The sequence below is a fragment of the Sinocyclocheilus grahami genome, unplaced genomic scaffold, assembly GCF_001515645.1.
Source record: "Sinocyclocheilus grahami isolate Dianchi unplaced genomic scaffold, SAMN03320097.WGS_v1.1 scaffold183.1, whole genome shotgun sequence".
Taxonomy (NCBI): Eukaryota; Metazoa; Chordata; class Actinopteri; order Cypriniformes; family Cyprinidae; genus Sinocyclocheilus; species Sinocyclocheilus grahami.
In genome coordinates, this window is record NW_015505362.1 from 153,306 (window position 1) to 181,217 (window position 27,912).

At 35.6% G+C, this 27,912-nt stretch overlaps 4 protein-coding genes across 7 annotated transcripts; 3 read left to right on the plus strand and 1 right to left on the minus strand.

Moving 5' to 3' along the window:
• Positions 1-1,626: 1,626 nt before the first annotated feature.
• aplf (aprataxin and PNKP like factor) lies at positions 1,627-15,612 on the minus strand. 3 transcript variants are annotated; one of them, XM_016284434.1, is made up of 11 exons: positions 15,266-15,612; positions 15,016-15,108; positions 13,471-13,542; positions 12,469-12,629; positions 11,561-11,735; positions 9,745-9,829; positions 7,429-7,619; positions 6,362-6,618; positions 5,616-5,735; positions 4,914-4,960; positions 1,627-1,998 (listed from the first exon to the last, which is right to left on the minus strand). In XM_016284434.1, the coding sequence occupies exons 2-11, from the start codon at positions 15,106-15,108 to the stop codon at positions 1,811-1,813; spliced, it is 1,389 nt and encodes a 462-aa protein (XP_016139920.1). In that variant the 5' UTR covers positions 15,266-15,612; the 3' UTR covers positions 1,627-1,810. The 3 variants fall into 3 exon arrangements, with proteins under 3 accessions (XP_016139920.1, XP_016139919.1, XP_016139918.1); XM_016284433.1 differs by having other exon boundaries at positions 1,628-1,998; positions 7,429-7,616; positions 11,561-11,741; XM_016284432.1 differs by having other exon boundaries at positions 1,628-1,998; positions 11,561-11,741.
• Positions 15,601-17,571, plus strand: LOC107594409 (F-box only protein 48-like). 2 transcript variants are annotated; one of them, XM_016284435.1, is made up of 3 exons: positions 15,601-15,663; positions 16,241-16,554; positions 16,642-17,571. In XM_016284435.1, the coding sequence occupies exons 2-3, from the start codon at positions 16,252-16,254 to the stop codon at positions 16,801-16,803; spliced, it is 465 nt and encodes a 154-aa protein (XP_016139921.1). In that variant the 5' UTR covers positions 15,601-15,663; positions 16,241-16,251; the 3' UTR covers positions 16,804-17,571. The 2 variants fall into 2 exon arrangements, with proteins under 2 accessions (XP_016139921.1, XP_016139922.1); XM_016284436.1 differs by having other exon boundaries at positions 15,602-15,664; positions 16,238-16,554.
• Positions 17,572-18,390: 819 nt separating this feature from the next.
• LOC107594459 (F-box only protein 48-like) lies at positions 18,391-19,768 on the plus strand. The gene is made up of 2 exons (XM_016284513.1): positions 18,391-18,785; positions 18,873-19,768. The coding sequence occupies exons 1-2, from the start codon at positions 18,483-18,485 to the stop codon at positions 19,032-19,034; spliced, it is 465 nt and encodes a 154-aa protein (XP_016139999.1). The 5' UTR covers positions 18,391-18,482; the 3' UTR covers positions 19,035-19,768.
• Positions 19,769-21,237: 1,469 nt separating this feature from the next.
• Positions 21,238-25,384, plus strand: cnrip1a (cannabinoid receptor interacting protein 1a). The gene is made up of 3 exons (XM_016284515.1): positions 21,238-21,544; positions 21,872-22,016; positions 24,346-25,384. The coding sequence occupies exons 1-3, from the start codon at positions 21,366-21,368 to the stop codon at positions 24,508-24,510; spliced, it is 489 nt and encodes a 162-aa protein (XP_016140001.1). The 5' UTR covers positions 21,238-21,365; the 3' UTR covers positions 24,511-25,384.
• Positions 25,385-27,912: the final 2,528 nt, after the last annotated feature.

Here is a 27,912-nt window from a genome sequence, read left to right on the forward strand (position 1 = left end):
TTCCAAAGCAGGCACTTCAGTGGGTCCCATCCTAGAGGACGGCGATGTTGGGGTCGACCACGACTGACCTGGTGCCGAACCTTTATCAATGACCTCAGTTCCCTAAACATCACATGGGAAAAAGCCAAAGATCTGGCCCTTGGTCGCAATTGCTGGAGGACTCTCGTCGCCCAATACGCTTCTTAGTGTGGGTGGAGAAGAAGAAGAGAAGAAGATACGCTTTTATTTTATTATTTTTATTTTCAAAAACGTGCAGCCGCTGACTTGCATTTTTTGACCACGGTTTCAGCTACAAATCATTTTTGCTCTTCTACTGAAGAAAAAGTCACCTATATCTTGGATGGCCTGGAAGTGAGAAATTAACAGCAAATGTTCATTTTTTTTGTGGTTGAACTATCTCTTTAATCAGGTAACAAGGCCTGGTCTAAACACTTGGGCATTGATGCTTTATCTTACAAAAGAGAAACAATGCTTTCCATCAACAGCCAAGTCCAAGAATGATCTTTATACAACAGAGTAAAGTACAAAAGTCTGAACAAAACAAAAGTCACAATGGCTACATCTTGGTGCTTTGTATGATGAATAAATCCTGACTTAGCATTCTTAATCGGCTTACATCAGCTGTTCCTCTTCTGAATGCTAAGATGTTAGTTTATTTGTGTTTTCTAAACAGTGTGTGTGAATGGTTTTGGACTAAACCACAATGGCTTGGAAAGAGCCGTATCTCAAAATCACGGATTTCCTTTTTAAGACTTGTTTGTTTTCTTCTCCATTTAGTCACTCGTACTTGCTCAGTCACAGTAAATCAGTTAATCTCCAAAAAAGTAATAATAAATCATTCTTAAAAATAGTTTTGGTCTAGAATTAGAAATGTAATACACAAGTAATGCATACTGCATAGTGAGGTCTTTGCTTTCAGAGGCTGTTCAGAGGCCTACCTACACAGCATTTTAAGATATCAAGGTGTCCTTCCGATAAAAAGGTGTCCTTCTAAAAGACAGCCCGCCTACTAAGATACTTCCTTTTGTCCAAATTCTTAAGCTGCATCAGACAAGGTAAAACTCATGTTTATTCAATACCTCCTGTGCACTTCACCTAAAGAGTGCTATTTGAGTGATGCACAGAGTTACTCTCCAAGTAGTGTTCCAAATCGCTCATTTAAGGGTCGATTTCAGTTAGGATGCCAAACTCATAAAGCAGCAATGTTATACTTGTACCTTTGCCGTTGCTCTATAAATGTCACTGGCAGACAAATTATGATGAAAGTAAAATGTATAAATGCCCAATGTATTGTAATTATAGCAATTAAAAAGCATTTTAAAAAAGTGTGCAACTACATTAACTTTTTATAATAGTGTTTATTTTTCCTATGATTCTATGATCCAATCAAGACCCAGCAGTAAAAATAAACAGCCAGACAGTAAAAAAATAAAAGGCCACACAACTATAATTACCTGAATTCTTAAATCATCAAAAAAGTGACTTATAAAGTAGCAGCCTTTACAAAAACACAGACGGGATAAGAGAAAAGTTTAAAAATAAAAACAAACAAACATTAGATTGTGAAGAAAGTAAGATTATATATATACACACTGTATGTATATGTATATATGCATGTATGTATGTATGTATGTATGTATGTATATATACACACACATTAACTATTTCTTAAAAAGTGAAGGTAAAAGGTCATGAAAATAATCTAACACTAACACTTTATAAAATGCCTCCTTGGAAAGTATGAGATGTTTGATAATTGTTGTGAGATTAGTGTAGAAGCTGTTTTCATGGAAAATACCCTAAACAAAAGTCACTTCTTCCTCCTGAGGAATGCTTTTGCTTCTTTCTGCAGACATTTAACGTCCTCTTTGCCACTGTTGTCTGATTCGGGCAGATAGTCCGAGTCTTCATCCACCTCCTCCTCACTCTCATCATTAATAAAACTGTTTTCGTAGTGATCTTCATCTTCACCCTTATCATCAGCAGCAGCGGTCTTGGCTGGGCAAACAAAACAGCATGAAATATGGTTTGAATTAAAGATTTTGGACCCGGTTTACCCCTGTATTTCACACTGACCCCTTGTGATCACCCAAGACAGTGTAAATACAGCTTAAGAAGAAACATCTTGCTCAGTTGCATGGTTACAAGCTTCAATTTTTAAGATCTTCAGAGAACGATAATGCTTCTAAAACAGCTGCGAGTGTCTGTGGTCTCAGGCCTGGTTTTTATGTGGCATTCGGCACGCACTACACTGTTTTCAGGAGGAAAATAACCAAAATGGTTGTGACTTTATGAAGCATTAAATGCAAATCACTTATCAGTGAAACCACTGGTGATTGTTAACAATCAAACGCCTCAAAAGCTAAGATAATAATCTTCGAATGTTTATTTTGATCGATGCTGACGTCCATATGTGCAGTCTGTTCCTCCCCAGGGTCCATGCAGCATGTTTTCAATTAGTTTAAGAGGAGTTGAATTGTGTCAAATGTGACTACGGCCCAGAGGAGCCTCTGGTTACTCACCAAACATTACACTCATTCAGTCCAAAAGTAAATGATTCAGAATCTGGCATCATTGTGGCGCATGGATTTGCGGGCGTTAAATATGCATGAGATATGCATCTCAGAATGTCAAGGTTATTGCATCTCAGACAACTGAAAGTGTTGGCGCACTTTCAAAGCTCTTTATACAAATTTAGATGCGATTGATTTATTGATGACCATTGCGACAAACCTAGTCATTTGAACTCAAAGCTCTTTAGTCTAAAAACAGCTTATATTGAAGGCAGTCTGCCAAAACGACAGCTTGTGGAATGTGCCACTCGATGAAATAGTGGGACTAAACACAGTCTCCGCAGAAGATGATCAACGCCTGCTTCTACATCGCTGCCTGTTAAGCCCCGCCCACTGATTCTACATCACTGCCTGTTTAGCCCCGCCCACCGATTCACACATGTAGTAGGTAAATAATAACGAGAGAGGCAAACGCAGGTCTAGTTGTGGGGGGAAAAAAGTCTTTGCATAGCCTTCCTTCTGACCCAAACATTAGAAAAGAGTGGATGAACTTTATTTTTTAATGAAGCTGCAGACCACGTCATTAAGAACTCGGTCCTTTCTTCACTTCATTTTACCGTGGATTCAGGCACAATTCGGCAATCATAGCAGTCTACAACCGGCCACACCTATTCAAACAGAGCGTTCTGATGAGAGGGGCAAAAAACAGAACAGAAAATAGCCTATTACTTCTAAATTATGATGTTTTTGATGTAAAAATCGTGATAACATTATAAGTGGACCTCAAGGAACAGTACAAAATAATAAAAAGGCAGTTCATGACTCCTTTACGACATGCTGATTTTTAAGTAAGATGCCAGAAAGCTTTCAACATGACTCACTGCTGCACTTAGATAACAGGACTTTTCCTGGGGCAAAATGCCATTTTAAATGTTGTAGATTATGTGATAGAGTTGATTGACTTCACACTATTTCAAATAACTGTTTGAACTTAAAGGGATAGTTCACCCAAAATTCTGTTTTTAATAATTACTCGCACTCATGTCGTTCTAAACTCGTAAGACCTTCGTTCATCTTCAGAATGAAAATTAAGATATTTTTTGATGAATTCTGAGAGCTCTCTGACCCTCCATAGACAGCAAGGAGATTACACACACACAGAGTTTTTCTTTAACTAAAGATTTCTTTGACTCATTTTCACGTACACTGCCATTTTCTCATCTATTTACCATATTTATTTTACTCAATCAAAATACAGGTAAACATTAATATTATAAAATATAATTACAATTTAAAATAACTGTTTTCTGTTTGAATATATTTCCAAGTGTAATTTACTCCTGTGATGCAAAGCTGAATTTTCAGCATCATTACTCCAGTCTTCAGTGTCACATGATCCTTCAGAAATCAGTCTAATATGCTGATTTACTGCTCAGGAATTATTTCTTAATTAATATGAATATTGAAAAAGCTGTACTGCCTAATATTTGTGTGGAATCCTGTTTTTTCAGGATACTTGGAGTAGAAATTTCAAAAGAACATCATTTGTTTTAAACGGGAATCTTTTGTAACATTGTGTCTTTTCTGTCCCTTTTGAAGTATTCATTTCTTAAAGAAAAAAGAACAGTCTGTATCACTGATCTTTTGGCAACTAACCTTTCAGTTTTAAAGAAGTATTTTTTAGATTTACAGCACTCCATTATCAAGCGCCTGGTCATTTGAGATGTTTAACCTTCCAAAACGTTTCGAAGTAGAGATTTATGGGTCTAATTCAAGAGCCTCACTCAGCTTTCGTGGTTTCCACTGCACAATTGATGTCTAATGAAAACCTAAATGCAGAAAAAAAACTGTATAATTCTAACAGTAGTCAAGAAGATGATCACAGCTCACACCTCTCATATCAACGCTGCTCCCTGCGGTCTGTAAATTTGCACTGCTCGACGGGTCTATAGTCCAAATTCGACAGGACAGAGGAAAGGAGAGGAGACAGGGAAGAAAGACTGATGGCATTTTTTAGGAATTAGGGACTGCATTCTGGAAAGCGCAACTAATATTTTCCACTCCTATTTCACGTTAGAACAGCAATAATGTTGTGATTTAGCATACACTGTTATAAAATGACATGTTGCCCAAAAACAATTTTGGCAACAATTATTGAGTTCTGGGGAGTCACTCACTAAATCCATTTCTCTATATTTTAACTTATTGCCAAACGAGACCCCAACAGGAAGTAAATACGACATTATTCAGTTTACTCTCAATTAGTGGTGTCTGCTAAGATAAGCATCGCTTTTATTATTGTTAAACTTAGTGCTCAGGATCTGAACATACCCTTCATCTTACACCAAGTATTTAACCGTGGCACACAGTTCACATTAATTCACATGTAAAAATACTCACGTGGTGATTTAGTGTGTTTGTAATCTTTCTTGTGAAGCAGATTCTTCCTGCAATATTGAGGCAAGCACAAAGAAGAAGAAACTTTAAACAAACTCTAGAGTTACACTTAATCTAATAGACTTTTAAGGCAAGACACGTAAATCCTTTATTTATTTATTTTATTTTGATGCATTGGGCTATTTTGGATACTTAAAATATCTTCTGTCAGACTAGTAGAAAGAGAATATTCAAAATACACAAGTGATAAATAAAATATACAAAATCCCCTCTGAAAAAGCCTTTATGTCAACAAAACAAGAATTTCGAACCCGGCTTTATCCAATGTTCAGATTTCTGTTCTGGAAATGTATGCAAATTAGTGCATACTTAATTAGACGATAACGTGCTTGCATATATAAACTGTGTACTATGATTAATCTATTTGGGAAAGAATGGTGATATCAGTTAGTTAAATTAAACTGTGGTGTCTTGCCTTAATATTTTCTTCCTGAGCTCCACTTGCAGTGTTTCTTATAATGTGTAAAAGTGGACAGTGTATGTTAATATGCTCTGAATAAGTCCGTTTTCCATCTTATTTTCAAAAATGTATTATACTGAGCAGGATGTTTTGAGTTCTGATAGTGACAAAAAAACTTTGATTAAGTACACTAAATATGCATTTAAATGAAGTATTGTGGTGTGGTTAAACTCGTTTGTCGTCACCTGTAGCAGTGGGTACCATACGGACACTCAGGCCTGTCATCGTCAGCATCCTCTGCCTCCTCTTCCTCACAGTCGCTGTCTCCAGGGTGACTGCACTCCTGAAAGTGGACCGGATTTTTCCTGGTGAGAGGAAAAACACAATTGCTGAGTGAACTGCAATGCACGCTGGAACACAATAAGGCAAATTAATTAAATCACTGGCATTCATGCAACTTAATTACACTGACAGCTAATCTAGCTGGAAATTAAAGTACTATTCAGCAGCATTTGCGCTGTTCATTTCAGAATCAGAATCAGAATGAGTTTTATTGCCAGGTATGTTTACACAAAGAGGAAAGAGTTTACAACCACGTGTCACGCTTCCCCGCTGCGTTTGGGCCAGCTAAAATACCAATTTTGTGTTTTATCTCTCAGCTTTTTAATATTAAAAATAAACATCAAAGAATTAGACGTTAGGGAAAACATGTGCGTATGTCTTTGAAATAACTCACATCTATCATCTCAGAGAAGCTTTTGCTTGGGATGGTTTCATTCTTAATCCTCTTTTAGCATCTTATCTTGAGATAGTATGAACTCCAACAAACGAATTAGCAGTGTTGATCTTCAAGAAATATTTCAAGTTATGTTTATGCCGTTATACTGTCTTGAATAGAAATATTAGTAATGTCTAAACATTGACTTGTCAAAGCAGCAAAGTTTAAAAAGCAACAGTTCACTCAAGGTTCTTCAGTCTTGCGGTGCAGTACCTGTAGCAGGAGCTGCCGTAAGGACACTGTGTCCGTCGCTCCGTGACCTTTGACCTCTGCGGGCGTCCCTGGCTGACCTGAGAATCACTGGGATCTTCCGCTTGTGTCTTTGAGTCTTCAGCTTGAGCTCCTGGTCTGACCTCAGCTCCCCTGCCAGCTCCTCTTCTCTCCCCATCATCACGCTCCATCACACCAGTGCTGTTCTCTCCATCCGGGACTGATCTGACTCTGCTGCTCTTGGGAGCGGTTGCATCCTCCTGTCAGGACATCCATGCACACAGTAAATACTCCGTTCTGCTTACATTTCAGTGCAACACAGTGCAGGTATTAGCTGTGAAAATTCTTGTAATCATATCTAACAGGTTTTACAGATAAAATGTACTATTAAAAGGATGAAAAATTTACATATGTTTAAAATAACAATAAAACTAATTGTACAATTATTAAAGTAAAAAAGGAAGAGGATTTATTCATTATTATTACTATTCAAGATTATTAATATACCCAAAATGACAATATGCCACCAGAGTGGCACAGAAATGTATTAGGTAATATAAATACAAACACAAAATGTGCAAGCTTTTTACAATTTATTTAAATAAAATGTATAATATATATTTTTATACTGCCAATTTGACAAAATGACAGCAACAGCAAATTATAAAAGTCAATAGATAAATAGTACAATTTATTAATGATAATACTTAATAATAATATAAATAATTATTATTGCTATTATGGAATCATGGTTTATAATAATAATAATAATTACTATTATTATTATTATTATTAAAGTACCATTTATAATTACAATTATTATTAACATTATCATCATTACATTTTACTACTTACTGACACTTATAATTTGATATCACTGTCATTTTATAAAATTGTATAATTATACAAACAATGCATACATCAAGTAACCACAAATTTAAAAAGTTAATATTAAATAATTTATATATTAATGATATTATTTATAATACAATAAAATACAATACGATATGATAGAATACAATAATATACTAGGGTCAATAACCCCATATTGTGTAAAATAGCTAATTTACCTGAGGCGCAGACTCATCTTCAGAGTCACTCTTCAGTCTCTTTGCTTTCCGTTTGGGCAGCTCTTCCTCCACCTCCTCTTCCTCAGATGACACCCGTGTGGCTCGAGCTCGTTTGGGTCCAGCTGCCCTCTTCGGTGTAGCTACTCGTTTGGATTTTGTAGGTGTCGCCTTCACCGCTGAGCTCTCACACGCTGCAAAAGAGCCAGAAAAAACACTGTTATTGATGGATAATGTCAATACTCGCAAGTTTTTGGTCACTACATAATTCAATAAAAACAAAGAGTAATAATAAAGAGTAAAAGGCACAGGGGAAAATGTCTTAAAATCGTGGTCTCCTGATGCAGTGATTACACAATGAATGAACTACTGAGCTCTCACCCGCTGCAAAAGAGCCAGAAAAAACACTGTTATTGATGGATAATGTCAATACTCGCAAGTTTTTGGTCACTACATAATTCAATAAAAACAAAGAGTAATAATAAAGAGTAAAAAGCACAGGGGAAAAATGTCTTAAAATCGTGGTCTCCTGATGCAGTGATTACACAATGAATGAACTCTATGATTGATCTGTAGGACCACAACAGAGTGAAAAACACCCCAGAGGGGCTCCAGATGGACCTGTAGCACTGAAGGTCAGAGATGAGAGGTGACATGGATGTTTCGCAGACAGAGAGAACAGTACAGCTAATGTAGGACTCATGAGTGTCTTTTAACAGCAGTTTCAGCCTCAGACATCCTTGCGCTCAGAAACACAAGACAGAAAAATGCACACGATGTTATACTTACAGACTATGTGGGGGAAAAACACTACAATGGATTAGGACTGTCAAAATGACTGAAAAACTAAATTCGAATTTAAAAGGCATAATTTCAGTTAGGGGGAAAAAAGCTTTTGGCTTCTCTCCTGAGGCCACAAGAGGGCGCATCGAGCAAAATATTATGCACGTTTCTTCAAAGCGTAATAAAATAACACTACTATCTTTGAAAAAAAAAGTGCATAATGTTTAAAATAATGTTTATAAACCATATATAATTAATAAAGTTGCTTAAAACAATTAGAAAAAAAACATCACCATGCATGTATGTATAGTTTAATGCAAAGGACCGAAAACCAATCACAAAGAGTAGGCTACTTTCTTCATTTAAAAACATGAGATACAGTGGAATGGGGGAAAACCAACATAACGCCTCTTGGGTGCAACGTTTTTGCATTCGAATGTGGATTTTATTTATTTTTTGACGAATATTCAAAATTAAAAATTTTTTTGGACAGCCCTACAATGGATTCAGGTTTTTTGAGGGGGGTTACAGAAATCAATACTATTATTCAGCAAGGATGCATTAAGCTGATCAAAAGCGACAAAATACATTTATAATGTTACAAAAAAAATTATATTTTAAATAAATTCTTTGAACTTTCTATAAATATGAATACTTATATAAACATTTATTTATATTTATTTTAATAAACAAATACTTTGTAACAAACAAACAAAACATAGATCAAGCTTTACTCTCCCTAAAAATATGTAATTTGTTGTTATAGGAAAAATGGCTCAATTTAAATGAAATAAATAAATATGAATATTAAATATATTAAATGTTAAAAATATATACATACAAAATATTTATTCTATGCACATTAAAATTAAGCTCAAATTTCACCAAAATTATGTATTTTGAGAGTTACACATCTTTCTATTGAAACAGAAAATAGTAGTAAATATGTCAGTGGGATTTGATGCATCACCACTTTCATCAGTCTTTTTAATTTTACGTTTCCATTAATAAAAAAAAAAAATCCAAAGACCAGACGACAGCGATATAGAATTATGGGTATGTAATATCACACCCTGAAAGGCTTTTAAACACTTGTTTACTGTAATGGACATCATGCATTAGAGAGTTAAAGACATATGCTTACTAAACACACAAATCTGCTCCTACATGAGCTGAATAAGAAAGCTTTCTCAAACACGACCCTGAATGCAGGGTAAAGTGCCACGAGATCCAGATGAAGTGTTGAATATGACAGGTTTGGTGCTAATGAGCTGTTTAAGAAATCTGTAGCACACTTGTTCTTTTTTCATGAGCACATTAGTGATACAGCGAGACATGGCTGGGTCGAGTCATAGGTCTGTAACTGATTTGACAAGTGGATGGTGACTAACTCTCTCTGCATGCTCCACTTTGTTCCTCAACAACAGGCTGAGAAGAGTCACTGTGACGACCGGACACTTGGCTGATGTGTTCTCTTTTTTTTTTTAATAAGTGTGAACAGACAGAACACTGGATCTGTTGCCATGGGGACAGTACCTTTGGCTGAAGTCATCATCCAGGCCGGCAAGATCCGCTTCTTCTGTGGCACATCAGACTCGTCCTGTTGGCTCTTTGTGGATGCCTTGAAAACACAAAATAGAAATAGATTTGAAAATGACAATATACAGGAGTATAGCCAAGTAGGGTATTGAAGAGTATACAAAAATACAGAAAATTTAAAAAACAGTAGGGTATAGAAGCGAAGTGAGTATAGATAAGAAAAGTATAGAAGGTATAGAATGTAATGTATAGACAAAGAGAGGTATAGAAGAGAGAAACTTTATCAAGTTTTATTTTTAATAAATATAATAAATAAATAAATCACATATTTAAATAATATATAAAAAATGAATACATACAAACATGGTTGATGTTATAGGGAAAAATTGCTTAATGTTTATATATATATATAAATTATGTATTTTGAGAGTTGTAGTCAGTAAAGACAATAGTAGTCAATATATATATATAAGTGATGCATAACAGTAGGTTATAGAATTATATGTACAGACAAAGACAGGTATAGAAGAGAGAAATGATAGAATTGAAAGTAGGGTATATAGTTTTGTATACAAAGTACAGAACTGAAAAGTGTAGAACAGATGAGTATTAAATATGTTTATGATTTCTGATAAGGAACTACACAGCAAATAGAGAGCACATGATGTAACAGGAATGTACAAATGATAGTAAAAGCAGCAATAACAGCAGGGTGCGTCCTGCTGCTCCTGGAATAAAACAAGTGGCTAAGAACTTCCAGCTAGAAGAAACATCAGGATACAATACAATCATGCATGAGTCCATATGTTTAAAGGGACAGTTCACCCAAAAATGAAAATTCTGTCATCATTTAGTCACCCTCGATTAGTTTCAAACCTGTATGAGATAAAAAAATAAATAAAGATATTTTGAAAAATGGTGGTAATCAAACAGTTGACGCTAGCCATTGACTTCCATAATACTTTTTTCCATACTATGCAAATCAATGGGGACCTGCAACCTGTTTGGTTACATTCTTCAAAATATCTTCTTTTGTGCTTAGCATAAGAACGAAACTCATACAGGTTTGGAACAACTTGAGTGTGACTAAGTGATGACAAAATTTAAATTTTTGGGTTAACTATCCCTTTAAATAACCAAAATCCTACCAAAATCTACAATCTGGTCAAAGCTCTGCCACTTTTCAAAAGTTTGGTGTCAATAAGATTTTTAATAAGAAATTAATATGTTTATTTAGCAAGGACGCATTAAACTGATCAAAAGTGACATTTAAGTGCCACTTTTCAAAAGTTTGGTGTCAATAAGATTTTTAATAAGAAATTAATGTTTATTTAGCAAGGACGCATTAAACTGATCAAAAGTGACATTTAAAATGTTATAAAATATTTGCATTTAAAATAAAAGCTGTTGTTTTGAACTTTCTATTCATCAAAGAATTTCGAAAGAATGGTTTTCATGAATATTAAGCACAACTGTTGTCAACACAAATAATAATGATAAGAAATGTTTTTAGAGCACCAAATCAGAAACTATTTTCAAAACAATGGCAAGATATGCTATGCAGTATAATAATGTTTCCTATACTATACATTAACGGATGAAAAGGAGCAATAGTCTGAAAACAATTATTATTTTTTTTTTCCAAATACTTATCCAAACCTGGAAATACCATACTTTTTCATACTGCATAGGAAGATTTTTTAATGCACAGGAACCCTGATAAGAAGTCTCTTATCTGGGTTCCTATGCATTAAACTGTATCTACCCCAAACCTTTGACCGGTAGGTTTTATGTAGTATGCAAACACACACACCTCATTTAGAGAGGAAAGAGTGTGTGAAGGATGACTCGTTCCTTTATCTTCTGTGAGTGTGGTGCTCAGAGTCGTGAGCCTGCAGCTGCTGGCTTCAAGTGTGGCCGAGTCTAGAGAGGGTGCTGCTGGTCCACTCGAACACTTCTCCACCTCCATCTCCTCCTCAAACGCCTGACTGTTTCTGTGAAGAACCAGCAGTGAAAATCTTCTCTACTTCTCTAAGTTAAACACCACACTCTGTTAAAAATCCCTCAGATAAGCTTCAATAATGTAACTGGCCTATATCTCGGCAGTCTTTAAAACAATTCATCATACAAAAACAACAATCCCTCGTCAGCATGCGCACACCATAAAACAAGACAGCCACCTAATAGCCTAATTTCACAGATGAAAGGCATGACTTTTAAATGCATGCAAATCAGCACATTCAGAATCAGTTCGTCACAGCAGCTCTTATCACTTGTTTATCATCTGGGTGTTATCAGAGCGTCTGTTTTGAACATGTCCATTCGAGCCCAGTGTGCTCATTATAGAGAAAGACAATAAAAGTGGCCTTTGATGTGAACCCAGCGGTCACAGATCGGTTTTAAGGGAAAAGGTCAAATTGAACACATTCAACCAGACGCTTATTATCATGTCTAGTTGGAATATAGATAGATGAGATAAATGACCGGCCTTAATAAAGGGTGCTATTTTAAGATGACAAAGAATGATAAGACTGCAAGCATGAATGTATTTGAATATTCATGAGGATCTGTAATTGAAGTCAATGTGAAACATTTGCAATCAATTTCACTTCCATAATGCGACAGCATTCGACAAGAAAACAACGCCTACATAGCCAATCAGATTGAGCTCTGTTGTTGTTGAATAATAAATGAATGCCTGTGAGTGATGGGCTGAATCACCTCAGGGTTTGATCCTCTTCTTTGACATGCACTCTGTAAACGTATTTCCCAGGCATGAGAGAGAAGATGTCGCCCTCCTTTAGGCAATGCCACTGGTCCTTCTCCAGCGGCTGAGGTGCAGCAACAATGTTCGTCTGAATAAAACATGGGTTCAGGTGTGTCTAGAGGATAGCAATGAGAGGAATACTGGTCAATCACATGCAAACAATAAGCCTTTTTGCATAGGTCTTTTACATACAGGCATTCTCAGAATTACTTTGCCACCTTGTGTTGAAAGAGACAACGAGGAGAGGAAGGAATCAGGCAGGATTTGTCTCTTGTATGAGTGCAATGTCTGAACATTTCTGAAGCATGTCCGCAAATGCTAAGCCATGGCTAAGTCCAATTTTGAGCAAGTGTTGTTTATCATTATTTTTTTTTTAAGGTTTTAGCCATTTTTGAGCATTTGCCATATTTGTTAGATGTATACTTCTATTGATATTTTTGTACTTAGTACAACTTGAATTTCTTCTTAAAATGTTTATTTTTGTTTTACTTTTCCCCCCATCTAATATTTATATAGTTCAGCTGTATTTTAATGAATAAAAACAATGTAATAGTTTTAGTTTACAATAACAACACTGATTTGAGCTTGTGGACCTAGAAAAAAACTGTGTGTAATGAATCATCTCAGTTAGGTATCAATCATCTGAATATTCATGAGATTTTTGAAATCAAGGACTTGTTATATACTCAGAGGCGAAAGATCAATGGAGGCGAACATTACCCAAATGCAATCATCGTTGTTATGACAGCATGACTAACAGGCTATAACGACACATTTAATTAAGAGAGACAGCTGCTCAAGAGAGAAAGATGCGAGGAGAGAGCTCATATTTAAAAACTTTTGATGTCTTCTTAATATCAAAGGGCGAGTGCCGCTTTTATTCGACAGAAGAGTGTAAAATGACAAAACCACAATCACGAATCTCAGCCCACATCAGACGACTAACAAAAACCTACAGGCTTCAGACGCAGCTGGCCATTCAGGTTCTCAAGGATGCCGTGGTTTCTGGACACTCTCTTATCATTCACCTGGTGGAGAGCAAAGACAAAGTGAAACGCTGCTATAATGGTAAACTGTATCTTAAAAAGTATGAATGTTTCTGGTGAACGGTGCAAAACTTTAAAAGTTTGGGTTCTCTAAGATTTTTTAAAGAAATCTTTACTTTTATTAAAGTATGCATTCAGCCGATCAAAAGTGACAGTAAAGAAATGTATAATGTTACAAAACATTTCTACACTTGAAAATAAATTCTGTTCTTTTGAACTTTCTATTGATGAAAAAATTTCAATTTCCACACACACACACACACAAAAATGAATCAGCACAACTGTTTTCAATATTGATACTAATAAGAAATGTTTCTTGAGCAGCAAATCAGCATATTAGAATGATTTCTGAAGGATCATGTGGCACTGAAAACTGGCGTAATGATGCTGAAAATTCAGCTTCGATCACAGCAATAAATTGCATTTTAACATATATTCAAATCGAAAAAAATTCTTTTGAATTGTAATAATATTTCACAATATTATTATAAAAAAATTTTTTAGCTGTCACTAAAATACTTCTTTTAAAAACATTTAAATCTCTGAACAGTAGTGTATGTATTCCTATATGAAGAGAATTCAGTGTCACTTCCAATTATCAATGTTCAATGGCACCCACCACTTTCATAAACATTGTTTGCTGCAGCTCAGTGTCATTCATCGCGTGCAGCAGAACATAACAGTGACACCATCTCTGTGATTTAAAAAATATGAAACGACTCGAGCTTTCTGTTTTGTCTTGACATATTTCCTTATGTAACAGGAAGCTGGCGTAAGACAAACAAGATGGTTTTTTTTTGCAAGACAAAGATTTTAAATGTATAATTTATTTATATGCTAAAGGCTGTCAACTTGAATGTGTACACTAGCATATAGATTACCTTAAAGCAAACTCCCATTTTGATTTTATTGGGTCTTTAAAAAAATTATCTTTGCTTTATAACCGATGTCAGGACTCCTGAGGTTTGTTAGTACAATGCAAAAAAATTTTTGTCAATTCATGGACCACTCTATGAGATATTTCACCTATTTCTAACCCTCAGACATAAGAGTTTGGGTGCCATCTTGAGGGCTTTGATTGTCATTGCTCAATGATAAATGGCTCATGCATGAAACTGAAAGTAACATTAGTTTTGTGTGTTCTGCATTAAACCAACATGAAGAAGACATTCAATATGCCAAAACATACATCTATATAAACTATATAAACAAAAACATGCAGCTTTAGCATACAGACGGTCTATTTTATTTGGGTAATTACTCCATGACTATTTAGCTTTGAAAATGCATTTCTGTAAAAGTGCACAGCAGACTTGACTCAAGCCACTTAAATCATTATTAGTTCATTATAACTTGAGAATTTGCACAATGGAAATGACATTAGCATGCTATTTAATATATTTTTAAGACATATTAGTGAAAATACAGTACATAGTACTAATACAGTCCACTTACCCCTAGAAATGGTCCTCTCCCCAGGACAGTTTCTCCATAGGGCAGCTCTATAGGACTGCCACCGTCCACCTGCTCCAGCTCAAAGCCTGGCATCTGTGCATAAGAAGGCACACAGACCTGTTTGTACTTAAAGGTCACTGTAATTAACTATAAAGTGTATACAAATGCTGTAAAGCAGATTTGGGCTCGCACGCGCTGCTGTATTAAAACTTCCTCAGTACATTATTACGTTCAGAAAGACATTACTTACTATTTAATTAGGTTGAGAAGACGAATTCGTTACTGTCAACTTTTCGCTGCTTTGTGTACAAGAAAAATGCTGAAGAAGCTGACTGTGTTGACTGAACGAGATGTGTAATAAGAAATGAATAATATTTAGGACTTCCGGTGAACTCCACGACGAGCATGAGCATGCGCTGTATAAACACGCACGTGGGACCCTTTCTAAACGTGTACCCACAAGGGTGCACAAATTTAGGACACGAATAATACAAACTGTAACCTATAACTCAAATTCTGCACTACAATAATGCAGAATCAAAACAACTTTAAATTTCCGCTGGAGAGACGCGCATGCGCAGTGGGAACGGGGCGAGGGTTGCCTTGTGAGGTTTCCGGTGTAAACAAACGCTGGCATTTAAATCCTCGGTATGAATCTTTACAAATAACATGTTTGTTTTTTCATAAATATTATTAATTTGTCGTACAGAATAGGGTTATAAAGACGTGACCGTTTCGTATTTGTTTTTAAAATCTGTTTTAGACACTGTTAGCTAGATTTACTTGTATCTAACGAACAGATAGTGCGATCGTTACAATTAAACGCATTATTTGTAAGTCATATGTGTCCCTGTACCACAAACCAGTCGTAACGGTCATAAAGTCATAAATAAGCTTTCCATTGATGTGTGGTTTGTTAGGATAGGACAATATTTGGCCGAGATACAACTATTTGAAAATCTGGAATCTGAGGGTGCAAAATATTAAAATATTGAGAAAATCACCTTTAAAGTTGTCCAAATGAAGTCTTTAGCAATGCTATTGCTAATCAAAAATTAAGTTTTGATATATTCACGGTATTGTGACCCATACAATGTATTGTTGGCTATTGCTACAAATATACTCTTGCTACTTAAGACTGGTTTTGTGCTCCAGGGTCACATATGTTCTGTCATACAAATAACTGGTGTCGGACTCGATGAAAACAAAACTGAAACTGTTCTAGGACGCTGAGAGATGCAGAATGTCTGTAAAAGGAGCAACAGCGCAATCTTCAGCCGAGATAGAGCATCCAACTTGATCCCTGGTGACCAGGATCCACTTCAGCAGAACTTTACAGAGACCCTTCCTACAGAGATGAGTGTTAGGATCTTCAGTGAGCTGGATGTCAAGAGTTTGTGCCGGGCCTCGCTCACCTGCAGACACTGGAATGATATAATCGAGGGCAGCGATCAGCTGTGGAGGAGCCACTGTCTTACAGTGCTGGCCATTTGCCGAAGGGAGGTGGATGGGGACAGGCTTGTTGGGTGTTCATGGAAGGTTTGTGTTATTGCTGTTAAAATTCTGCTTCATTTTGTTCCCATCTCTGCTGGTTGTTTCTTATTTACCTTTCCTTTTTTGTTCCAGGTTACTCTTGTGCGTAACTACAGGAAAGGCTGCGTAAAGCGGAGGTGGCTGAATGGCCGATACAGTAACATCCGCTCTGCTGATGATATCCCGCCCAACAGCATGTGTCCACTGGACGTGGAGACCTGGGGAGAGATACTAGAGGCGGAACTGGATAGATAGAGCAGAGACAGACTTTTGGGATATATAAATATATCAGCTGTGTCTACAATGGAAGCACTATGACTGAAACACTTGCTGGGCAAATCATTTTATAATCGGTATTGCAAAAAAGTTCAAAGACTGTGGCGGCCAGAATACATGATAATGTGGCTTTTGTTACCGAACATTTTAGTTGTTTTAGTTGTAATTTGCTTGAGACTGTAATGGAAAATAAGGTTTTATATGATGGAATCATTTTATAGATCTTTTCTTCGCTCTTTTCGTATAGATCAACAAAACTGTGCACATTTTGATTTAAGTATTGATTTTTGTTAATTTATTTGATTTTTAGAGTCACTGCCAAAAAGTGTTTTGCCTTAAATCATGCAAATATTATTATATCAAAGCTAATATATTAATGAATATTATGTGTCCTAATGCTATACTTCCCTCTTCAGCGCTGGCCTTTCTTTCCATTTCTGCTGCTATCTGTAAAATGCATATGTCTTTATAACCACATAATCATTTAAAGCAATATAGAAATATTGTTACATTTAAAAGCACCAATTTTGCAGTGTAAAAATGCCTTTTTTCATACAGTATTCATACAGAAATCAGTATGCATGAACTAGCACTGTGTAAATGGAAAGGCTATTTCATTTTTAAAAAATAGATTTTTTTTGTTCCACAGGTTTTATTATTACACTGACAGATATAAAACACAGAACAATACAGTGAAGAGAACATTGTCTGCATTTTTTTTCTATATCATCTCCATGTTTAACTCCGAATTACAGTCAAAACTGTAGGTGAAGAGAGAAAAGGGGGGGGAAAAAGTGAATCAGACCGAAACTAACACATTACCTCCCCCATCCATAGACCCCTCAGGAGGATTGACAGGAAACTGCATTAATATAATAATACTATATATATGAGATAAATATAATAATCTATGAAATGTATATAATAATAAAGTATGTATTCAAATGAGAGAAGAGAGAAAGGGGGAAAAAACAAATATACATGCAGAAGTATATACACAACCATGTTATACTGTACATAAATGTAAACATGCTCACACACTGAAAAACTCAATCAGAATCTAGTGAGGTCAAAGAGACAAAGAAATTTAGAATGGGATTCCAAATTTTGTAGAATTTAACAGTTGAGCCCTGAATAGTGTACTTTTTGTTGTTTTCTAGAGAAAGGAAAGACAAGATATATTTTAACCAATATGTAGTTGAGGGTGGAGTTGGACACTTCCAATGTAGCAAAATGCCAAAAAAAAAAAAAAACTCTCATTCTGACGGCACCCATTCACTGCAGAGGATCCACTGGTGAGCAAGTGATATAATGCTAAATTTCTCCAAATCTGTCCTAATGAAGAAACAAACTCATCTACATCTCGGATGGCCTGAGAGTGAGTACATTTTCAGAAAATTTGCATTTAAGCATACATACACAAAAAAACATCAGAACTTTACGTATTATACCGTAAATGTGGCAGTGGGTCCTCATATTCCACATTTGATGTCATTTGGTTTTTCTTGTTTATGGAGACATGCAAAATTTCATTACTAATAATATTCTTGCTACTTAAGACTGGTTTTGTGCTCCAGGGTCACATATGTTCTGTCATACAAATAACTGGTGTCGGACTCGATGAAAACAAAACTGAAACTGTTCTAGGACGCTGAGAGATGCAGAATGTCTGTAAAAGGAGCAACAGCGCAATCTTCAGCCGAGATAGAGCATCCAACTTGATCCCTGGTGACCAGGATCCACTTCAGCAGAACTTTACAGAGACCCTTCCTACAGAGATGAGTGTTAGGATCTTCAGTGAGCTGGATGTCAAGAGTTTGTGCCGGGCCTCGCTCACCTGCAGACACTGGAATGATATAATCGAGGGCAGCGATCAGCTGTGGAGGAGCCACTGTCTTACAGTGCTGGCCATTTGCCGAAGGGAGGTGGATGGGGACAGGCTTGTTGGGTGTTCATGGAAGGTTTGTGTTATTGCTGTTAAAATTCTGCTTCATTTTGTTCCCATCTCTGCTGGTTGTTTCTTATTTACCTTTCCTTTTTTGTTCCAGGTTACTCTTGTGCGTAACTACAGGAAAGGCTGCGTAAAGCGGAGGTGGCTGAATGGCCGATACAGTAACATCCGCTCTGCTGATGATATCCCGCCCAACAGCATGTGTCCACTGGACGTGGAGACCTGGGGAGAGATACTAGAGGCGGAACTGGATAGATAGAGCAGAGACAGACTTTTGGGATATATAAATATATCAGCTGTGTCTACAATGGAAGCACTATGACTGAAACACTTGCTGGGCAAATCATTTTATAATCGGTATTGCAAAAAAGTTCAAAGACTGTGGCGGCCAGAATACATGATAATGTGGCTTTTGTTACCGAACATTTTAGTTGTTTTAGTTGTAATTTGCTTGAGACTGTAATGGAAAATAAGGTTTTATATGATGGAATCATTTTATAGATCTTTTCTTCGCTCTTTTCGTATAGATCAACAAAACTGTGCACATTTTGATTTAAGTATTGATTTTTGTTAATTTATTTGATTTTTAGAGTCACTGCCAAAAAGTGTTTTGCCTTAAATCATGCAAATATTATTATATCAAAGCTAATATATTAATGAATATTATGTGTCCTAATGCTATACTTCCCTCTTCAGCGCTGGCCTTTCTTTCCATTTCTGCTGCTATCTGTAAAATGCATATGTCTTTATAACCACATAATCATTTAAAGCAATATAGAAATATTGTTACATTTAAAAGCACCAATTTTGCAGTGTAAAAATGCCTTTTTTCATACAGTATTCATACAGAAATCAGTATGCATGAACTAGCACTGTGTAAATGGAAAGGCTATTTCATTTTTAAAAAATAGATTTTTTTTTGTTCCACAGGTTTTATTATTACACTGACAGATATAAAACACAGAACAATACAGTGAAGAGAACATTGTCTGCATTTTTTTTCTATATCATCTCCATGTTTAACTCCGAATTACAGTCAAAACTGTAGGTGAAGAGAGAAAAGGGGGGGGAAAAAGTGAATCAGACCGAAACTAACACATTACCTCCCCCATCCATAGACCCCTCAGGAGGATTGACAGGAAACTGCATTAATATAATAATACTATATATATGAGATAAATATAATAATCTATGAAATGTATATAATAATAAAGTATGTATTCAAATGAGAGAAGAGAGAAAGGGGGAAAAAACAAATATACATGCAGAAGTATATACACAACCATGTTATACTGTACATAAATGTAAACATGCTCACACACTGAAAAACTCAATCAGAATCTAGTGAGGTCAAAGAGACAAAGAAATTTAGAATGGGATTCCAAATTTTGTAGAATTTAACAGTTGAGCCCTGAATAGTGTACTTTTTGTTGTTTTCTAGAGAAAGGAAAGACAAGATATATTTTAACCAATATGTAGTTGAGGGTGGAGTTGGACACTTCCAATGTAGCAAAATGCCAAAAAAAAAAAAAAACTCTCATTCTGACGGCACCCATTCACTGCAGAGGATCCACTGGTGAGCAAGTGATATAATGCTAAATTTCTCCAAATCTGTCCTAATGAAGAAACAAACTCATCTACATCTCGGATGGCCTGAGAGTGAGTACATTTTCAGAAAATTAAATTTTTTTGCGAGAACTATTCCTTATGAACTCATAATGGAGGAATCTGTGAGATAAAACTATTATGAATGTTAAATGAGAATATAACTTGCCTGCTTATCTGATTAATCAAATTATGAATATTCCTCTTCATTATATTACCGGTATTTAAAATGGCATGAATGTAATTTAAAAGGACACTATTATTAGTCTGACTGACCATTAAAAATCCACACACATACTGTTTTAATTAGAACTAATGTTTTTATATAACTACTGTTTGTTGCAAAGCTTTCTGGAAAGACAAAAATGCACGTAAACATGTATATACTTCTTCAAAAAACATCAACACAGCCTATTAAAAATAGGTTTATAATTAATTTAGGTAATTATATTAATGTTTTATTGACATTTCAAGCGCACTAAACACGTAATAGCAGTGCTTTGCGTTTAGTACATTTAAAATGTACTTTTTTCATGTATTATAAAAAATGGCCCAGTACTGCATGCGGTAGCATTAGAGAAGTTCTTCCGTTTCAGCACTTTGGACAGGGACTGTTTTTAATCGCGAGGGTAACGGAGATGGACGCTAACACAGTGGGATTAGGATCTAAATCTATGGCTTAATAAACTATTTACAATATTTTTGAATCCTAAAATACAACACACATGACTAAAATACATAAACAAACAATCGAGAATAGCAGTGCCTATTTTAGTGTGCGTTACGCGAGACTAATGGCCATTGGTGTATTATATGAGCACAGTTTAGCCATATGCATATGCATTGATCTATGCTGCATGGTTAAAATGGGTGTGATGGCTTGTGTAGACGTCACAGCATCTCTCAACAGCTTCCTGGGACCATCCGCCATCCCGTTAATCACGGGGAGCCCTGGAAATACATCGACCTCCGTTATCTCGCAAGCATGGCCGACGTTCCAGCGATAATAAACATCGCGATCTCCTTGAAAATCCAACCCAATGACGGACCCGTGTTTTATAAAGTGGACGGGACGAGGTTCGGCCAGAGCAGGACAATCAAATTGCTGACAGGATCGAAATACAAAATCGAGGTGATCGTGAAGCCGGGTAGTGCGGAGGCCACGTAAGTCGAATACGCGGTTGAACTGGCCCTGTTTATATGCTTCTGATATTATAGGTGGTTGCATATAAATAGCTCTTAGCACTCCATGTTTTTCCGCAATCCTGAGGTCGAAAGGTGCACCTGCGCTCCTGTAAGAAATTAAATACATCGTATATGTGATTTAACTAAAGGCGATTTGCGCAGTAGCGTGCGTTATTTAGAAACGCTGTAAAACTGAGCCATGGGGATGCGTTACGAGTGCACGAGCCTTTAATGTTTAATTGACAGAAGGAATTTCAGATGTGTGTCTGTTCAGATAGTCTGACGCTTGTTTCAATGGGATTTCAGCACAATGGGAATCGGCGGAAAGAGCTTCCCTTTGGAGCAGCAGTCCAAAGATGAGGAGCAGATCGTCTACAATGGCAACTACGACACTGAGGGAGTGCCACACACCAAGAGCGGGGACAGACAACCTGTGCAGGTCTCCATAGAGGTAACACAGCCCAGCCGGGATTCGGAATAGAATAGAATAAAATAGAATTCATTATGAAGTCACGTGGAATTGCTAGATGCTAAATTGTTCATACTGAGGATTAGGGATTTGACGCTAAACTCAGCCTATATAAGCATTAGATTTCACTTGTAATTGGTACCGCACTGTTTTGGCTATTGACCTAAATGATGCTTCAAATTACTGAGAAGGTTGTGCTTCTGTTACTTTGCAAGACTCCCCCCCCCCCCCCCCCTTTATTCAGTTCCATCACACAAAGGCACAATGCAAACAGGGAAACGTTGCACATCTCAAAGTATGCAAAACAGAACAACAGCAACAACAACGCAAAATTAATACAAACATATATATATACACTGAACAAAATTATAAACGCAACACTTTTGAAAATAATAATACATACATTAGGGCAGTTGCATAACTTTAAAAATCTTTAGAATTTGTATTTTTTTTATTAGCTTCTTATTTTGTGATCTCATATTAGAAAGGGTTTCAAAGTATATTTTAAGATCAGTGTTACAAAATGGAATATATGATGGTTTCTTTTGAATGACTTTTGACTTATGTATATACAACTTTGCTAAGATAATTAACAGATTAATAATATAAATATGTTTATCAGAAAAAGATGGGTTTTGATAACAAAGAAAAATATCATGAGGTTCTAAATTAAGGCCTTTGTTTAATTTTTTTGTTATGTCTATTTTAAAGTCAACCCAAAATGAAATAGAAAAAGGGCATCAGAGAATTTGGTTAAAATTATTACGCCACTAGGAATAGCCTTGATTACTCTGTTAAATTCTTTTTCGTTTACAAAAAAGCCATATTTTGTTATAAAATTAGGGTAAGTGTATAATTGCCCATTCTTGTCAATAAGCTGGTTTACAATAAATATGTTATGCCGAACCCAATTCTCATATACAATGACTTGTTATTATGAGTGATATTACCATTGTTCCATATAAAACACCTGCTAGGAGAAAAATTGTGTTTGTACAAAAGTGACCAGTAAAGTAAGGCTTGTTTGTGATAGTTGGCCAAAGCAATGGGAAGTTTGCCAATTATATAAGGACACTGCAACAAAAAATTTAATCCCCCAAGTTTTTCAAATAAATGATATGGGACAATAGTGAAAATACTCGTTTGATTTTTAAAAAAGTTTTTAAGCCAATTAATTTTTAAAATTTCGTTGAAAATTGTAAAATTAAGAACATTTAACCCACCATCAGATATGATTTGCACCTGATGACAGATGATAAAACAGGCAATCAAATCCTAGTTTTTAAGTCATATCTGTTGATTGGGGATGGGCTCTTTGACCTGGACCAATAAGAAACCAACAACATATAGCAACCTCATATAAACACCATGGCAACTACCAGGGCTCTAGAAATCATGTCAAAATTAATTTTTTCCCCATTACTTTAACTCATCAAAATAATTTAACCAATTTCAACTAAATTTTTTTATAGTCAGATTGATTATACTATAAAATTTAAGACAGCAACTGAACTTAAGCTGTACAGTAGGTGGAAATTTTAAGTGGGGATTTTTTAAAAATATAGCTTATTTGTAGATTCTATTGTTAAATACCATTTTCTAAAAGTCAAGAATGTTAAGACTCGATAAAACATCTTTTATTACACTTTCTACACATAACGTCTTGTGCTTATAGATCGCCAAAACACACACACACACACATATATATGCATATATACCTGTATATATATATGTGGGCAATATTTTTGTTATTTACGATGTATATTAATAGTACACTTCAAAGTATGACAACCTTTAAAATTATGTTTACAGTTTTATATTTTAATTTTATTATGTCAAGACTATATTAAATGGAAAGCAAGTTTGCACACTGAAAAAAAAAACTTTTTTTGTAGGATTTACTTTTGGTGAAACTCGCACTCGGAAATTGCTAGTACATTTTACAAAAGATTACAAAGAAATGGCAAGCATTTAAACATGAATTAAACTTTTATTTACAACTTCAAAAAAATATTTTATATTTTATATATATATTTATATACCTGTAATACATAAAATAATTGCAAATCGGCAAAAAAATAAACTGCAAGCTAAATCTATGTCAGTTTGCTACTGTACATGTATATATCCATGTTTAAATGGATAGTTAACCAGTAACATGTTTTGTTTTGCTGTGTCAAAGCATTGTGTTAATTTTGCATGGATACGCAAGCACCACCCCTCTGTAACTAAAGACAAATCAGTCAGCCAACTGATTGAATATACAAAAGAACTGAGTTGTAAAATGTTTCTATCTTCTTTTTGTTGCCAGTTCAAAGATGTCGGCATGTTTGAAACCGTATGGCAAGTGAAATACTACAACTACTACAAGAGAGAGCACTGCCAGTTCGGCAACAGCTTCAACTGCATCGAGTACGAGGCCAAGCCCAACGAGACCCGCAGCCTCATGTGGATAAACAAAGAGGTCTTCCAGTAAAACACGAGCGGAGCAGCAGCAGCAAACCTGCACAATATGTCCTGTAACCATCATGGCGCCGCTGTGTGTGAGATAGATGACTGCAAAGTGCTCAAGTGAAATAAGATGTGACTATTAAAGGCTCCAAACAAGTGATCCATCAGGGTATCTGCATCTATTCGTTGTACCACTGGTCATGCATGATCTGAACGTTTCAGTCTGAACAGAATTTCTCCCCATTTGTGTCTCTTCCTCTGTATCTCACCTGAGATGGCGAAACTCAGAAAAAGATGGTGATATTTTGGGTGAAAGTCTCCATGGGAAAGGTTATTTGAATGAGACCCGAATTTACAGCTCTCTCTTGGTCATTTGCACAGCACATATCAGCTCTATTATGGTTACAAATACACCGAGACCATCTTTCTTCAAGACTCAGATGAGAAAACTGCACTGCAGGCCTGTATTTACCCCAGCGGTTTGCTGTTTTAGAGACAGACAGTGCTCCACAATGCTTGCTCAAAAAGGTGCTGGATGAAAGTTCACAGGCTATACATGATACTCTAATGTAATATTATATAAGCAAAGACCAGTCGGTTAATATTGTGATCTTTTGGGACCAGCGTAAAACAATTATTTATTTGTGTCTGTTTCTGGATGGTGTGAATGGATGTTTAATTATTTCCTATTTTGTGTTACTGTTGTTCACTGCTTAAACTGTTATATAGGTTGCCTATTTTTCACAGAAGCATTAGTTCACCGGTGAGAGTTAGAAGCGAATCAGAAATGCAGTTGCTTAATTCTATGCCTATTTTTATTCTGATTATTTGTTTGCTCATGGGGTACCTATGTGTGTTGCTGAATATCAATCTTGATTTTTGTGTGACTTGGAGCCAAACTTTTGACCTTTTTGTAAGAACATAAACAATCTTGTTGCTTGAAGTTCTGTTCTGTTTTTAAAAATGCATTATGGTTTAAGACAATACCAGCCAATAAAAGACCGAAAGAAGAAAGAAAGTACAAAATATGCAATAAATAAAAAATAATATGTGGTGGTTATTTTTAGCGTAGAATATTGATAACTTTATAGTTGATATACATTATAGATAACTAGATTATTTTATAACATCTATCATATAAAGGTGCATTTGTGAACAGGCAGCTACTGCTAACTAAACATGGTTAGCATGGTTAGTTATTTGTAAAAAGTATGTTTATAGACACACACCTGGGACACTTTAAGATGCAAATACCTGCATATTTAGTCACCAAATGTTAAAAATGTAGGCCTCACAATAAAACACTCCAAGACAGATGAAATGCGCCACAGCAAGAACAAACAATAAAATCAGGAAAATAAACATGATTTGAAAAATATTAGATATTAAGCTGCACATGTAAAAAAAAAAAAAAAAAAAGTACAGTAAGCTGAAGAAATTAGAAATCCACAGTTAGGAAAACCTGCAAGTATCCTTAAGATCTTTAAGTCATATTAGTATTAGCCATATTACTGATTAACCAATGAATTTGTGCCAAAATAGAGTTTGAATGGATGCATGCCATATAAGATTTAAAAAAAAAGATATGAGAAGTAGATATTTGTTTTACTATCCTAACTATGAATGATTATGTGGTTAAATTTGATCTTATTTCCACTGCTGTCCGTGACCTTATCAGAACAGAAATGCAACCCATTTTTGGGTCTCCATAAAAATTATTTCTTTTAAAATCCTGGTCAAATAACGGAAGTTCATTGGTCAGAAGGTGTGCACCTGTTGTTTGTCTGTTATAGGCATTCAATTTAACCTCAATTTACACCGAATTGCTATCATCAGCAGTGTGGCTGATACAATGCAGAATATATGTATAATTAATGATAGCAAACAAGAGATACACAATATAACATTTTGGAACTGACACGAATGGATGCATGCCATATAAGATAAAAAAAAAAAGATATGAGAAGTAGATATTTGTTTTACTATCCTAACTATGAATGATTATGTGGTTAAATTTGATCTTATTTCCACTGCTGTCCGTGACCTTATCAGAACAGAAATGCAACCCATTTTTGGGTCTCCATAAAAATGATTTATTTTAAAATCCTGGTCAAATAACGGAAGTTCATTGGTCAGAAGGTGTGCACCTGTTGTTTGTCTGTTATAGGCATTCAATTTAACCTCAATTTACACCGAATTGCTATCATCAGCAGTGTGGCTGATACAATGCAGAATATATGTATAATTAATGATAGCAAACAAGAGATACACAATATAACATTTTGGAACTGACACTAGTTGGAATGAGCACTTTGTTTAATCAGCTCAGCCAATGAGAGAATCTCGGCCTGCATATCTGTGTATCAATGCAAATGACCCTATAAGAAGACTCTCAATGCACTCAATTCAAAGGATAGAAAAGTATGCATACTTGGGATGCATAGCATAGCATTACATGCTCCAAGGGCTTCACAGACCTAGATTTAGCCTAGTCTACCAACACCATGTCTACATTGCATTTTAATTTCTATACTGTGTCTAAAGACTCTGAGCTCAAACAACCCACTGTAGTGCCTTAGAATCAGGCTCAGACAAAATCAGAGGGTGTTTTTCACATTTCCAGCATTGATTTAGGTGGAAAATTAGCGGAATAGATATTAGCATGTGGAGCTGAGAGTACCGTACTACCATAAAACTATATAAAAATTTAACACTATAGTGTTTCTTTGACTTTCCAAAAGAGGGAAAAAAAATACTGAGTATTGGTCAGAAGAGTGAAAGATGTCAAAATTGTAGTCACTCCCTCGACAGATGTAATAGAAACACTCACGCAGCAGCATTGACTAGTTTTCTCTAATTTAATGCAATGGTAATAAAACAAAGTATAGGGTTAGGAATGTACATTATATTTTTTAAAATGAAAATATAAAAGTTTGCTAGATTTACAATGTTAATAACTCTGGAAGCACATCATCAGAATCTGTTAAACCGGTGCATTGCAGAAGTTCTGTTTGCTGCCATTTTGACCTGAAGATCCAGTTATGACATTTTGATTAAAAATTATGAGCTCAAAACTCTTTTAACAAACAAAATGTATGTATGGATTAATTATTCACAGTCAAATCTATAGCATGCATTTAGTAAATAGATTTTCATTTCATGCAAACTTTTGTTATGCTCAATTTAAAGGTCCCCTGAAATGCTTAGAAACATGCAGCGTTACTCTGTGTTGACGTCATTTGAACTGAAACAGGAAGACAGGGCGGGACATATCAAGCAGCCCCGCCCCTTTTTAAAATAGCCAATAGCGTTCGTTTATATCACAGCTTGGGCTAGAGCCATTGAGCTCCGTAAAGCCGCATTTGACACGGTATGCCAGCCACAATCAAATATAGCATTCTGTGTAGAATTCAAATAGCCACGATAC